This window comes from Hyperoodon ampullatus, assembly GCF_949752795.1.
Source record: "Hyperoodon ampullatus genome assembly, chromosome: 2".
Taxonomy (NCBI): Eukaryota; Metazoa; Chordata; class Mammalia; order Artiodactyla; family Ziphiidae; genus Hyperoodon; species Hyperoodon ampullatus.
The window spans coordinates 92,221,264-92,238,163 of record NC_136915.1 but is presented as its reverse complement, the minus strand read 5'-3'; the positions used below and the strand labels follow the sequence as shown (position 1 = coordinate 92,238,163).

The 16,900-nt window shown below is 35.1% G+C and overlaps 1 protein-coding gene and 1 pseudogene across 5 annotated transcripts in view; both read left to right on the top strand.

Moving 5' to 3' along the window:
• COL11A1 (collagen type XI alpha 1 chain) overlaps positions 1 to 16,900 on the top strand; it is a gene marked incomplete at both ends in the record, with an annotated part of 206,353 nt that overhangs the window by 4,639 nt on the left and 184,814 nt on the right. For all 4 annotated transcript variants that reach the window (XM_079696519.1, XM_079696517.1, XM_079696520.1 and 1 more), the window contains one exon: positions 16,676 to 16,843. In XM_079696519.1, coding sequence (XP_079552645.1) covers positions 16,676 to 16,843 — 168 coding nt within the window. The remainder of the gene's footprint in view (positions 1 to 16,675; positions 16,844 to 16,900) is intronic.
• Positions 2,651 to 3,328, top strand: LOC307048517 (superoxide dismutase [Mn], mitochondrial-like; annotated as a pseudogene). The gene has a single exon. The product of its transcript is annotated as a superoxide dismutase [Mn], mitochondrial-like (transcript).

Here is a 16,900-nt window from a genome sequence, read left to right as displayed (position 1 = left end):
TTTGTATACATATCTTGCTGGATTAAGAACATAGCTTTTTATCCTCTCTAAAGTTACTAATGGAGGACCCAGTACAGCTTCGAATTTTCAAGAAGCTAAGAAAATTATATATTTATTTCAAATAAGGCAAATAGCATCAAATTTCTATGATTTTCATGTTAATTTTAGATTGATTAGGTGATATATATTGCATATAATTGTCTGGCTTTTATTAATAAGTAAGACAATAAATTGATTTTTACTTGATGTGGGTTATTTGTTTAATAGATAATTTTTTCCAAACAAGTGGTCAACTTTGAAAAAAATAAGAGAGCACTTAGTAGTGCAAATTCTAATTCAAGTTTTTCTTTTGGATTGTCCAAGTGTCTGAAATCACATAAATAACTTTTACTTCAGTAATAAATGGACAGTTAATTTGTAGGGAAGTACTCCCTCTTAATGGGCTACCATGATATGTTGTGCTGGCAACCACTATGGTAGAGCTAGTATTTCAACCAAATGATGTTTTTTCCTCTCTTTTGGGAAATGCAGTATATGTCCTTAGGGTCCTGAAGAAGAAACTATGGAAGTTAATATTTATACTCATGGCTAACTCTACCAATTTATATAAGTATAGGGTTTTATAAATATTGAGCCAGTCCTTTCATTTTATATAATTTTTAGTGATGATATTTAAGTATTTGAAAGCCAGAATCATATTGTATCCTAAATACCCTTTTCTTTCCCATCTACCTTTGGAGAACTAATTAAGTGCAGTTGGTCTGTGATCATTAGGAATTCAGGGCAATTGCAGAGTGGGAGCTGAGAGCTGATTTGCATTTCTGCTTTTACTCCTCCATTTCCTTCATTTAATAGTGGGGGAAATGTGGCCTGAGCTGGGTGTGGTGAAAGGAAACCAAACTTTTTTTTTGTCTGTTGAAGTTTTATTCCTTAGCAAAGAAGAAAGAGAGGTATGCACAGGTGCTATAAAAAGTTGCACCGCTCCCTAAGTTGTCTCACTGAAGAGTCCATTTTAAATGCAGTTTTCAGGTATACTAAAAGTATACTATAACAAATTTCCTAAATTTGGACTTTTTCTACTCATTTCTTTTGCAATTTAATTCAGAAACTAAGGGGTTTTGTTTTTCATTTAACTGCCTTCTATATTCTAATGCATCTAATATATTTATTTCTCCTTTCAAAACCCTAATATGATTTTATTTTTATAGATGATCTTGGGTTTTTTTCTTTTTTTCCACTTTCAGTAGTGTCAGAACTCAACATGAATAATACTATCTGGTAGAGAAGATGAAAGTCAATTTTAAAGTGATTTAGTGAGTAGTATCTATCAGTTGCAGTCTCTGGCTTACTACTGACTTGGCTAGTGGTTCTTTAGACATTGGCTGATCACCAGACCTACTGTTATCTGGTAAAATAAACTCTTTGCTTGCTGCGCATGGAATTAGAGACAGTGCTATTAATTTAGGAGAAAGAACTCAGAGAAAAGAAAGGTTATCATATTTCAGAGTAAGAGACCAGCTTAAATACGACTTGACAATTGAGAACTAAAACAAACCTGTGTAAAAGTGCTTTAGCACAATCAACTTTTGCAATTCCCTCAAACCTTCTTTTTTTTCCTTAAAAAGCATTTCTTTCTTATTTTAACCAAATTTAATTGCTCTTGAATGGCCCTGTACTGTACAGGCAAATGAAGGTCCCTATTCATAGAACTTGAGCGCATAGGGTGTCAGTGGAAGCTTCCTTCCTCTGTCTGACTGGTAAACTCACATCCGGGCTTAAACGAGCGAACCTTAGATGGTATGAGGTGGTTGGTTTTCCTTCCTCACTCAGATTTTCACAAACAACTTCCCGAAAGGATGCCTGCCAGAAAGAGCCGTAACTGCAATTCTTGACAAAACTAATAAGAAGCTCTAGCTCACTTTCCTACTTTGTGCTCTTGGATAGCTCTGCAGAGAAAGAGCCATAAATATTAGAGTGGTGTTTGCCCTTAATTCTCTTTTTACACTAACTGTGGAGGACAACCTACTACTTGCTGTCACTCTTTGAATGCTGATGAATCGTCAAAATACTTCACTGGTTTTGAAGACAAACGTGTTGCCCAAATGGCCTAGCGTGGTGTAGAGTGCCCTTCAGGATGTGGCCCTTGTGTACGTCCAGGCTCAGGATCAGCCTTTTCCCACCTGCTGCCACCCCACTCCCATTCACCCTGCACTTCAGGCATGTTGAACCTCTTGCCCATATTCTCCCCTATCTTTGAACACACTATTCTTTTTACCTGGAATGTATGTTTCCTTCTCATCCATCTCGCAGATGCCTTCTCATACATTTAGCTCAAGCTTCATACTCCAGGCAGATATAATAACAAGCTCTCACACTGAATGCATGCCCATTATGTACCAGGTCCTATTGTAAGCGCTTTTTGTATAAAATATCATTTCATTCTGACAATTGTCCTGGAAGTAAGCTAATACTAAAAGCTCCATTTTACCCATAAGGAAATTGAAAACCAGAGAAGTTAATTATCTTGCTTAAGACCATACAACTACTATGTGATAAACCTGGGATTTGAACCAAGGCAGTCATGCTCCGGAGACCTTGCTTTTGATCACTTGCCCATGTTTACTGTGTATTCTTAATGCTTTTACACAGCCTTTGTGACTTTGTTTATGATTATGGTGCCCTGGGTCCTAACATTAATGCACAAATCATGCAGCTGCACCACAGTGAATATCATGTAAATTGTGTGAATAATTTGAATGCCACCAAGGAAAAATATAAAGAGACTCTCATTAAAGATGATGTTATAATTCAGGTAGCTCTTCAGCCTGCACTAAAGTTCAGTGTTGGAGGACCTGTCACCCTTCCCATTTTAGGGACAAACTTAAGCCCTAATGATGGTGGTGAACCCAAAGGGGAGTGGATGGAAGCTAGTAAATGTTACTTTATTTCCTTTGACTGACTGAAGTAGAAGTTGACAACTGTATCTCTTGGCATTCAAGGTTCAGATTGGGGTTGGCCTGGTTTCATTAAGTTACAAGGACACTTACAAATTGCTGCCTGTTCTAATCAGGATCCATTACAAGGAACAACAGGTCTTTTCCACTTTGGGGGATTGGTATGATAGTATGCTTACTACCTTCAGTATAAAAGTGTCAGATCTGATTATCTAAAAGCTGTTGGGAATGTAATCAACTGGGAGAATGTAACTGAAAGATACATGGTTTGCAAACAAACAAACAAGCAAACAAACATGCACACACACGCTATAATTATTTTTAAAATTTCTCATTTATATGTTAGCCTTTCTCTAGGAGTTGCTGGAGGGTAATGACTGTGATTTAGTTTTATTTCTTCCCCTGGTGTCTACCAACATGCCAGAATGCACAGGATATGATATAGTCACTCTTTAGATTACTAATTATCTTCTTACTTTGCTCAGCAGACTGGAACAAGGTTAAAATCTAGTTAACTTGTAGTGGTGTGAAGTGACCTCCTCATGTCATGTTGTTAGCGGTAATTAGATCTCTCCTCCCCACCCCCCCTTTTTTTTTTACTTATTCTCTGAAAGTGAATGAGTTGCGACTTCTTTCTAACTTTCTTCATCTGGAAAATAGTTTTGCACATTCTCTCCAAAAATATCTTTAAATATTTGAAGCTCTTGATTGACCATATTACCTCTAAAACTGTAGTTTGCTTTAACGTAGGAATCTGATCGAGAAAAATACCATATGAAGTCGTGTTTTTCCTTTGACAGCAACATAAATCATCATTTCATTTGTCTACATGATTTCAATTTGTAAAAGTAATAATTGGGAAATTTCCTCTCATATATTCATTTTTGAAACTTTTATTTCAGTTTTGCATCCTATTAAGGATTGTCTGATTTTGCTTAATGACTATTAGGAAGAGTAGCCTATCTATATTTATTGCTTTATGATTATTTTACTAAACTAGTTCTTTTAGAGAGCAGTTTGCATATTACACACGTAATTATGATATTAGGAAGTACCATCTTTAAGCAAGGAGTATGTAAAATTTCAAGTGCTTAATAAGGTCAATAGTCTGTAGGTGTAGAATTGTTTTTGATGAAAATTATATGTTTTTAATATTGTATTCCTATCCATTGTATGTTTTAGTTCCACTAAAATCGTTAGGATGGATGTCTTTATCTGCTTTATTTAGTGTGTCTTAAGCACATAGATCGGAACTTAACACATAGTAAACATTTGGAAAAGTTTTGTTGAAAGAAGTAAAAGTGTTGATTGCAGCTCTAATGAATTGCTCTTCAATAACCTAATTGATGATCTGAGATGGGATATAGGGTTATGTAGATCAGTTATTGCCAGTGTCTACAGAAGTATATTGAACAGATTTTTGCTGATACTATTGTGATTTCCTGAAAATAGCACTCTTCTGTTTTGCCTCCAAGTAAGCTATGATCTTCACCCTGAACACTCTCTCAATCTGCTTAGCATTGCTTTTTTACACAGAATTTAGATATTATCTCCTCTAGGAATACCTCTCCTTAACCATGAAGACTAGGATAATTGACCTTGTATAACATCCTAAAGCACACTGTACTAACTCCAACGTGAATACTTATCATAGAATATTTTTGATGCTAAAATGAAAGCAGGGACTGCATCTTTTTCATCTATGTAAAAATTTCTGGTGTCTAGGTCTAGCACCATACCTAGAGCATAATAGATGGCCAGTAAATATTCATTGAATGAATTAATGAACTCATAAGCAAGACATTTTCACTAAAGTCAAGGAGACACGAGTACTCAGTCCTGGCTTGATACCACAATCATTTTCAGTTACATCCCTATAGATATTAATTGAGTAGATTTTGTGCAGAATCTAAGCACAGCTGCTTTATAAGTCTCTACATATAATTTTGATGCACAACCAAGGGTTCATGAACCTTCTGTAATAAGAAATAAATGTATACAAAGATAAGGATGTGCCTAGCTTGTGTAACAGGGTACTGGAAGTCAAGTGAAAGGTTATCTGCTATGTGGAAATCAGTTGATACATACCTTATTGCCAGACAGAAGTGGCTCTGCAAAAAACTGATTTAAGTAGATCAACTGATTATGATATTGATAATGCTTTTTAAAAAATCCTCCTCTCCATAGCATGTGATAAACTAAATGCTAATCAATATCACTCTTCTCAACATTAAAGTCAAGTTGTTGTAATAAAAATATAATTTTAGTTTTATAATAAACATATTTTAATAGCTGTGACCACTTATAAATCAGAAATGCCATACTTTTCAAATCTCACACTCTCAAATGGTGTTTGTTCTTCCCTCACCATTCTCAAAGTTGTGATACTCTTTCTGCTTTTGACTTTCAGTTCACATATTCTTTTTATGATATGAGAAAGTTCAGGATTGAGGTTGTTTAATAACTGAGAAAATTAAATGACTCTCTTCTATGTGCAGTCACTATGTTAGATGCCAGGACTACAAAGATGGTTTGCCAGCCTCCATTCTCATGGAGTATGTGTGTTACTAGGAGAGTGCTGGAGTTGGGGATGTGGGCAGGGACCACATAACACAAGACCATATGGGTATATCTTTCTGGAAAGAATGGATTCATGTGACTAATTTAAAAGTACAGGGAGGCTGCTAAGATGGCATTGTCAGTGCATACTTTGATATCTGTACTTACTAGGTGGTTCCAATTGATTGCAACTATTGGATCTTCTGACAAATAACCAGGGAAGTAGAGAGCCATGCAGCTGCTTCTGGAATAGCCAACCCACTGTAAAGTCACCTGGGGTTCTCCATGATAATTAGTACAGTTAAGTCACACTTGATATGGAGTTATGGCCATTATAAAGTTAAAAATATGTGAATGAATAATCTCCTTATTTTATAAAGGAGTATGTTAAGCAAGCATGTACACATTTATAAAGTCTATTATGAGACAAAGTTGCCTAACATTTTTAAACTTTAAAATGTGATTTTTTTGGTTATTAAACAAATTATAGCATGTTTTAGAACATAAAGTGTAAATAGTGATTTTTGTTTCTGAGGATTAATATGTTGGACCAAGGTCTCTATTTTGATTATTTGAGAGAATAAATATTTATTATAAGCATTTTTAAGTCATAATGATTTCTTTCAGGGAAAGTTATATCAAATAGAGTTTTAAAAACATATCATTAATTGAGTTAGTTATAGTTTAAAATAATATTGATAGGCTGTCAACTCCCAAAGTTTTATTTTTATCCCAGACCTTGCCCCTGAACTTCAGACTCATATACTCACTCAACTGCCTATTCAGCTATTTCCAATGGCATTATTAAGTCATCTGAAAATTAGCATGCCCATAACTGAATTGCAGAACTCTCCTCCTGAAATCCATTCCTCTCAGTCTTCCCCGTCTCAGTTAATGGCAACACATTCAGTCATGATGTTTGAGCTAAAAAACTTGGAGTCATCTTTGACTCGTTTTCTCTCATACTCCACTCTCATCTGCTCTGTCTCCAGAATATATCCATAATCTCACAAAGTTCTTCATCTCTCAGTCCAAGAAAACAACATCAACAAAATTTTACATCTAGAAGACTACAGTTGTTTCTCTGCTCTCTGATTCCACTCCAGTGCCCCTAGAGTCTGTTCTCAACACAGCAACCACAGTCTTCTGAAAAATTAGTTGGTTGATGTTCTTCCTCTCCCCTTAACTGCCAATGGTTTTCCATCTCATTTGGAACAAAATCCAAGCTTGTTGAGGATCCCACAGGACCTATACAAGCTACCTTCAACATGCCCTCACCCTTACTTCTCTGACCTCATCTCTTATACCCCTTTTATTTCCTTTGCAGGAGATATATTTGTCTCCTTGTATTTCCACCAATGTCTTGGGTCAACTCCTATCTCAGGTTATTTGTACTTACTATTCCCTTTGCTTACAATGCCATTCTGTAAAAATATCAGGATAGAGGAATAGCTTATGCCTTTCTAGAATTTACTCAAGCATCATCTTCTTATTGAGGCTTTTCCTGTCTTTCTTATTTTATATCAAAATCCATGTTTCCTTAACCCTCCCTATACTCATTCACTGATTTATTTTTCTCCTTGGTACTATTCAAATATTTGTCATTTATAAAAAGTAATGACATTTAAATTAAAGGTTGAGATTTTATTATAAGGCTTTATATATAATGTAGAATTAGATAATTTTGGAGTACAAATATTGCCTTAAATTTTTTGGGCAGCTTCTAAGCCCTATTTATCCAGATAATTCCCGTGGCTTTTCATTTCATTTTACCTATTTAGATATAGTCAATATGACAGTCAAAGTCCACACAGTAAAGCATTTTACTTATTTGATAGACACCATACACATTGATCTAGTTGTCTTAAGAAGTTATAGTTGTCTAGAAAGGGTAATGGGAGTTTGCACTTTATTTTACTGGTTTAACAGAACAATGAGGCAGGTAACTTGTAGTTACCTAGAAAGTAGAGGGGAGATGTTCCCAACTGAAGACCTAGACAGCAATGACAGATTAGATATTATCAAGAAAATGTAAACACATGTTGCTATTCAAAGCAAATTCATTTATTATTCCTAATCACCGTTAAATCTGGGATTGTGTTTTGTGGATTTCTTTTAACCACTAGATAGGTCAAAATTAGAATAAATCATGAACATTTGGATGTGAATACAATTGATTTTGATGGGAGTCATATTTTTCCACTAGTTCCACTTCAGAGTATTTTACTATGTATTTTTTTTCCCCTGATCTATCCAATTTTGAACTTCACTGTGTAACTGATTTAAAAAAAAACAACTGGTATTTTCATGGAGCTGTAAGGAAGTACATTTACATTTGATCATTGAGTTTTTATTTTCTGAAATGGTAGTACCAATAGGTTTGTAGGTATTTGGATTGGTAAAATTAACTGTAAAATTCCTAAAACTCTAGGCTCCTTTTTTTTTTTTTTTTTTTTTTGGTCTTTTTGCGGTACGTGGGCCTCTCACTGTTGCGGCTTCTCCTGTTGCGGAGCACAGGTTCCGGACACGCAGGCTCAGCGGCCATGGCTCACGGGCCTAGACACTCTGCGGCATGTGGGATCTTCCTGGACCGGGGCACGAACCCGTGTCCCCTGCATCGGCAGGCAGACTCTCAACCACTGCGCCACCAGGGAAGCCCCTAGCCTCCTATTTTATATTGTCTTTGTCCATGTCTTTCTCAATTTGATGTTTTTCTTTGTTTGAATATTAAATAGTGATTTTTTCCAAGAAGCATAAGAGACTGCTTCTCAAAAACTTGAGCCTTGAGATGCTTATATTTATTTCATTCTTTTTTTTTTTTTTTTTTTTCTGTAGGGAAATATATGCTCTAAACATAGGCTTAAAATGGCAAAACATTTAAGTTTATTATAGATCCCGTTGGGGGAAAATGTAGTCTAAAACCTTCCCATACCCAGGAATATTTAATGTAAACTATACATCTATAATCTTATATACTTACAATTTACTGATGTAGTCAAGCAGTTCATTTCTCCCATTTTGCAATTGTTTTGACTACAATGGTTAGATCGCAAAATACAGACAAAAAGTCTGGTAATTTAATCCAAAAATAGTTGTGTAGAGACTTAGAACACTTATGTGATTTATATGGACATTATTTGTGCCATATAGGCATTTAAAGATGAGCTTTCACACCTTTTTAAATATGGGAGAATTTAGGTCGATATGATTTATTTTCTAATACTTCATGTTAGTTTATAATACAAGATGTGCATGTGCCATATGTGAGTTCGAAACAAATGAAGGAATAGTATCAGAGGAAAGACAATAAAATAGTTTTTAAAAAACCTTTTAATAAATAACATGTCAGGGTTAATCTATAGTTATATCAATGTCTATGAGATGCAAAGAAAAAATTATTGAAAAGGAAAAAATTTCAATGATATCAGTGTATTAATGTCAAGTTGTGCTACAGGGTGGTAATGGAACAGTGAACATGGCAGCTTAAGCTGTCAAAGTTCCAGGAAGCCTCCTGGGGTTCATAAAATAGAATAACATAAAATCATGCTGGAGAGATTGCTAAGCATTGCATAATCTTCATGGATGATATCTAATGGATCTTTAGAGATAGAAAACTCTTTAGTCTTCTACTTGACTATAAAGAGATTTCCCAAGGTAGCCAGAGGAAATGGATAACAGGAATCTAGTGAATTATAGCTCTGGGAAAACACTGGTGGCACTGAGACTGTTAGAGATGTTCAGAAAGGTAAAATTTTGACGAAATAGTGCTTTCAGGTATTATTTTTATTGAGTGTTTAGACAATATCCTCAGAGATTAAAATGCCTTATCTCATTTAATTCTCAAAATTTGGTTAAGTTGAAGAAACTAACTCTTAGAGGAATAAGTAGCTTACCCAAAGTTATACAAATAATAAATACCAAACTTGGGTTAGAAGTTGGGCTGTTCCAACTGCAGAAACTGAGTTGTTAATTGTTGTTTATACACTTGTCATATCCTACATTTTAGATTCTTTATTAAAGGCTCTTATGATTTTGAAATATAGCAGGATGTTGGTAGTAGTTAAATTATAACAGTCACTTCTCTCTCAGTTTTTCTTTTGCCAGACCTGCATCCCACTACTACATAAACACAGTAGCACTCCTGGTTATTTTATACTTATCTAGAGCAGCAAAGCATTTCATAACTGGGTGGGAGATGATTTATAACTCTGTGCTTTATTTTGTTTTTATTTCTGTCTATAATGATATGCTTCATGTATGACCTGTAATGTGAGGTACAAGGTGAGGATAAGTGACTCCCTAATAGGGGGGAAAGCATCTAGCACACTTTAGGAAGGTCACTTCAGACCTGTGTTCTTGCCATACCTGAATCAAATGGAAACAACCAGACTTGTCAAGCTCTTCAGGGTACTGTTTGTAAAGGTCACTTTCAACCCTTTTTTTCTGAGACTAATAAGAAAGAAACTTCAACTCTGAGGCAGTATGTGGCTGCCCATTTACTCACTTATTCATTCATTCATTAACCATATTTCTCTTGATTATTTATTGTGTGTCAGCTGCTATGTTATTTATGAATACTGCAGTAAACATCAATAGTGTGGGTTAACAATCTATCAGGGGAGGCAGACATTAACCAATAATTTACAAGCTTAGCAAAAAGAGAGAGAGAGAAATAAATTAGTAGCATAAGTATGTAACAGGGAAATCAGAACCATAATTTAGACATACACTGTGGCTGAGAGCACACAGCCTAGAGCGAAAATGAGATAATTAAGCAAACAAACAAAATAGAGCATGGCGTTAACCAAGGGGGTATATGGGGCACTTGGGATCATATGAAAGGGTCACATAACCCAGCCTGGGAGGGATAAGAAATGATTTCCTGAAGAAAGTCATGGCTAGGTTGATATCAAAAGATTGATTAGGTCTGAGTTCACCAGGTTTCAACCCCAGCTACCAATTAGGCTCATCTGGGAAATGTTTAAAACATGTGAATGCCTGGGCCCCATGCCAACCCAGACATCTATATATTTTAAAAGCTTGCCAGGAGATTCTACTGACAGTTAGGGTTGAAAAAAAACAGTCAACTATCCTTAGTCAATTGATGAAGGATTGAAAAAAATCTCTAACAAAGGGAATACAGTAAATTTTAGAAACTGAAAGAAGTTTATTTCAGCTGGACCATAAAATTTGGGGTTGAGGGAGCACATAGTAGTTAGTGTAGATGTCTCACTTGGAGTTTGTGGCTGTGAGTGTTCGTGGCAGAGATGTGATTTTTCTCAAGAACTCCTCAGCAGCCATGATGACCCCAGGGAGACTTTGAACATCTAAATTTATTCCGTATTGATGTCTTGTCAGGACATGACTAGTTCCATTTTCTTGAACTCTGTACTGTCTTGTATCTGTGCTGTCATATTTGATATTTCTATCACCTTCCTCTTCATTGATGAATCTATCATTCAAGACTCAGCTTAAAAGAACCACATGGTAGATATTTTAGCCTTTGTGGGCCACACGGTCTCTGTCAGCTACAGAGCTCTGTCCTTGTAGTGCAAAAGCAGCTATGGACAATATATAAATGAATGGCTGTAGATATATTTACAATATAAACCTTATTTGTGGAGACTGAAATTTAAATTTCATGTAATTTTCATGTATCCTAAAATATTATGCTTCTTTTAGTTTTTTTTAACCGTGCAAAAATATAGAAACATTCTTATTTCATGTACTATACAAAAATAGACAGCAGGAGGTCTTAAACCATAAGCATAGTTTTCCCAGCCACTGTTCTAAGGCATTCTAAGGCATCTACCAACTTAGATCTCACAAAAACTCTAATAGGTAGATATTTTTTTATTATTCTCATTATACAGATGTGGAAACTGAGGCACAAAACAGTAAAGTAGTGTGTCCAAATCACACAGATGCTAAGTGCCAGAGGTGGAATTCAAAACAGCCTGGCTTTCCAACACTGTGCATTGCTGCTTTATCCTACTTACTGGTCATGGGAGTATGTGAAGAAGTTTAAAGGAGGAATTAATTAGAGACTAAACAGTCAAAGTGTTGTGTGACCTTAGAACAGTAATTTAAGTAGACGCTGGAGGCATGAAGGAGAAAGGATTAAAGACCTGGAATAGACCAATCAATGAATGAATGGAGGTGTTTAAGAGATCAACAGAACACAATAGGAAAGACATATTAGGCCCTCACAAATTTTCCTTTCAAGACCAGAGAGCCCCATGGACTTCAGAGGAAGTTGCTTATATATATTTCACATGATTGTGTTTCACGTTTAAACGATATTTTATATAGTCCGTGTGTGTGTGTGTGTGTGTGTGTGTGTGTATACCTGTTCTAGTTTTGGAAAAAAGTCAAGTGTAGGCAAATACTTAAAACCAAGTGTGAAAAGCACTATCACAGAGGTTAGTATTTCTAACCCAGCTTTGGGAGATAGGGAATGCTTTCAGGAAGAGATTTCACACTAATTATATCCTACTTATTCCTCAGAACAGGATTTATAAAAGCTCAGAGACAGGAGGAGGAACATGGTGCATAGTCTGTGAAGTCTGAGTCCAGTATGGCTAGAGCACTGAGTGAGGAAGGAATTAAGGGGTAATGAGATACAAGGACGGAGATGCAGTAGCATGGAGCTGGAAGAATATGTGGGTGTGTCCAGATCATTAAGATTTTATATGCAAGATATGTGCATACTATCTGGAAGTTAGCTGGGTTCTCGGAAGGAATTTAAGCAAAAGGACTTGAGGCATGGAGTTTTGGAAGCTCATTCAAGCTGGGGTATGCAGATTGATGAGAAAAGACATTGAAACCAGTTAAATGGCTATTGTAGTAATGCACTGAGTCTGCTATCCTGTTTTCCCATTCAATAAACAAAAAATATATACAATAAAAGGCAGGAAAAATATTATTGAACAAATATTGTGCTGACTGGATACTTCTGAAATAAGAATCATAATCTGTGCCATAAGGATTAGCAACATAGAAACAATTAAAATATTAGGGACATTTAGGAATTGCTTTGAATATCAAAATTACAGATTTTAGATATATCGAGTTAAGCTATAATAAATTACTGCTTTTAATCTTTAAACTGTTGAAGTTCAGTTAATAAAATATGAAGAATAGTTTTCCCCTGTGTGTGTGTACGTGTGTGTGTGTGCGCATATAAAACCATCGAACCCATGTTATGAGAATTTGTTAAATGCTATAATTATGATATCAAATAAGAGGCAGATTTCAAAGTGGCTTAATTTATTATTTAGTTTACTTGAAAGGAAAAATCTTTAAGACTTGATTAACTGAGTTTTACATTTTTGTAACTTTAGATGACTTTTTGGAAAAAAAAACTATTTGTAATCTTTATTATATATTCCCATTTTTTGATTGCTTTTTGTAGAGTGAATTTTTATTTCATATCATATGTCTGTACATAGAACTTTGTTTAGTCTTTAAAAATAGAGCCCTTATTTTGAATCCTGTAGAGGGAGTGTGTTTTTATCACATTGTTTTCAAAGTAGGAACTAACAAATGTGACAAAACCTGTGCTCTGGGAAAAGGTCATCCTGTTAAAAGATAGTTTGGAGAGAAGGAAAGTTGTGGTCCATTTTATGTATTATTTACTGATATGCAGTTGGGACTGTGACCATGAGGCTGCAACCTTTTCTTCACAGAAGGATTATAGCCTTCATAGCTGTGTTCATGTCGATCCTGGAGTCTTTACGCTATTCAGATGTACTTTTGCTAATGACTTCGGAGCAAGAAGATAAGATAAAATAAGCAGATAAGATGCTGTGCTTTTAGAAAGTCTCCTTCAGAGTAATTTATACCCTGAAGCGTGAATTGAGTTTAATTTAAATCAAATATAAACATCAGGGATCAATGAGCTGGCTCAAGATTATCTTAATATATTTATGTTTTAAATTACTTTTCACAGTGTTTTTATTTATGGGCTATAGCAATGGAGGTGATGAAGTGGAATGAACCTAGATTTGATTTTGCACAGACTTTAGGAGTATCCATAGTTTGTTTTCTGGTTCTCAATTCCTTCATCTGCACAATGGGGATAAAAACACATGGCTTGCAAAGTTTTTTGATGGTTAATGTTAGGAAGAACTTAGCCCAAGTACTGTCACATGTTAGGCTCTCTGGGCCTGGCAGTTAATATAGTTATTATTTTCTTAGCTTTATGATAAGAGAAAAAAAGAATGTAAAAGTAGTCAGGTATACTATTGGCCTAAAAAAATTGGCCATTGAAAGCAGGAGTCCTGCAAAAAATGTTCTTGAAAGTTGTTATTATTCTTTTAAATATTCCAAGGCTGAATTAAAGGGGATCATACTTGATAGGGTTAATGATCCCTTCAGTATGACTGATTTCCATAAAAGAAGTTTTTTTTTTCTTTTTAATAATTTGGAACGATGTGTAGTCTACTGGAAAATATGTTGATTTTCATTTAGAAGGTTGATGAAATAGGTAGACAATCATTATTAAAGTACATTTGTTATAAGGTAAAAGGCAAATTATATGAAGCTTCATTCACATATGTTTGTACATATAGAAGTTAATATGCCTAAAATGTAATTAACTAAGGAAGTGACCAGATGCACATTTCTCATGTACTCATTCGATCATACATTCATACATTCTATAACTAACTCTAGTTATTATAAAAAAAGTATTAATTGACATTGTAATTTTCAAAGAACACCACTCTATTGCAGGTCACTGCCTATTTTGTGGAGTGTGATAAACCGTGCTGATGGTATTTCCTGTTTTTACACTCAGTCCCTTTTTCATTCTAAGTCCTCCCAGAAATAGTGTACTTATAAAACCCAACATATTTTGAAATTTGATGGCAATTCTATTTTTTTTAACTAAGAACTGAAACTTTTCAAATCAATAATATTGGTCTCACTTTCAGCCAGAAGTGATCTCTTTTCCTTCTAAACAAAAGAGTACTGTGTGCATCTCTATAAAACTATAGATACTGCCTCCTATGTAATTATTGGGCCCTCCTTAATTAGAATCTAAATACTTGCAGTCAGGACTATGTTTCAAACATGCTCAGTGATGCATTAGCTAACACATGACCTTCTCTGAATATTTTTATTTTTGAATAAAATTCAATAGAATATAAGTATATTGAGTAATATGGAGTCCTAAGTCTGTTTTTATAACAATACTTACACCACATGATTCATGTTTTGATTTGCTTAGTGAATTAGGCAGATATTTAGTTGTGGACCAGGGAATTCGAGGCTCTAAAAAATCCTTTGTCCTTTTATGTCTGGTTTATTTCATGTAGCATAATGTTTCAAAGGTTCCATGTGGTAGCATGTATCAGAACTTCATTCCTTTTTTGGTTGAATCATGTTCTATTGTATGTATATTATCACATTTTGTTAATCTGTTCACATACTCATAGAAGCTTGGGTTGTTTTCACCTTTTGGCTATTGTGAATACTGTTGCAATGAACATGCGCATACAGGTGCCTGTTTTAAGCCCCGACGTTCCATTTGCTTAAGTATATACCTAGGAGTGGCATTGCTTGGGCATATGGTACTTCTCTGTTTAGCACTTTGACAGATATTATCTGACTCCCTTATATGAAATTTCTAGAATAGGAAACTTCGTAGAGATGGAGAGTAGATTATCAGTCACCAGAGCCAGGGTAGAGGAGGGGAATAGGGAGTTATCACCTAATGGTTAAACAGTTTCTATTTGGGATAATGAAAAATGTTTTGGAAATAGATTTTGGTAATGGTTACATAGCATTGTGAATGTAATTATGCTACTAAATTGTATACTTTAAAATGGTTAAAATGGCAAAATTTATGTTGTGTATATTTTACCACGATTAGAAAATGAATAGTTTAAGAAGTATAATATACCAGAACTAATAAATTGCACACTTGAAATGGGTGAATTGCATGGTATGTGAATTATATTCCAAAAAAGCTGTTTGAAACATCAAGTTTTTCCAAAAGGATTACACTTGCAAATGGAAAGTTTAAGGTTCCAAACTTATTTTATGTTGACTACTTCATGGTAGCAGGAGGTAGCTGGAATGGATTGGAATGGAAAATTTATGCTTCTACCAATAAAAGGCCCTGTGTTAGACACCCTAGGGCTACATAAAAGGGGGAAAAAATTACTTATCTCCAGGGACTTTCAATCTAAATCATAAGGCATGAAGCAGTGTACATGAGTTACTCTGGCAAATGCAGAGGATTAAAAACAATAAATTATGCATAGACACATACATGCATGCACACTTACAAAGTCACACACAAATACACAGATATATACATATACTTTGTAAATATCTAACATAAGAAAGCACTCAAAAATAGAGCATTATATTTGTTACCTATTCTTTTAAACATCTTTTAACTTATCTTTGGGTATACAATATGGCTTAGCAACTGCACATTTTACAATATTTATATATAACATTTATTGTGAATTTGAATCTTCAGAATCACCTTTGTTTAGATTATGAATAGTTGAAGAGTAAATCTATTAGAAATTAATGGAATATATACAGATGCTGGCTTTTTCAACATCTCTTTGCTCCTCTGTAATTTGATTTCTTTTTTTTTTTTTTTTTTAGATGTTGGGGGTAGGAGTTTATTAATTTATTTATTTACTTTTGCTGTGTTGGGTCTTCGTTTCTGTGCGAGGGCTTTCTCTAGTTGTGGCAAGCGGGGGCCACTCCTCATCGCTGTGCGCGGACCTCTCACTATCGCGGCCTCTCTTTTTGCGGAGCACAGGCTCCAGACGCGCAGGCTCAGTAGTTGTGGCTCACGGGCCTAGTTGCTCCGCGGCATGTGGGATTTTCCCAGACCAGGGCTCGAACCCGTGTCCCCTGCATTAGCAGGCAGATTCTCAACCACTGTGCCACCAGGGAAGCCCCTGTAATTTGATTTCTGATTTGAGATATTTTGACTTTGAGAATGTTACAGTTTATATTTTACTTGCTGCTCCACTCCTTAACCCCCCACCTAAATGTTAGAGAAACATGGCAAAAAAACAAATAGATTTGAGAAGTAGAACTATAAACTATTTCCTCTGTTTAAAAAATACTCATTTTTATATTAGATTATTTGTTCAGTTACGTTTTCCTATTTTTAACTTATTTTTCAGCTGCTCCAGTTGATGTACTAAAAGCTCTAGATTTTCACAGTTCTCCAGAGGGAATATCAAAAACAATGGGCTTTTGCACAAACAGAAAGAATTCAAAAGGTTCAGATGCTGCTTACAGAGTTTCAAAGCAAGCACAACTCAGTGCCCCAACAAAACAGTTATTTTCAGGTATGTTCTTTTTATTACTACGACTACTGCTGCTTTGCTAATTATTATTTTCCCTTT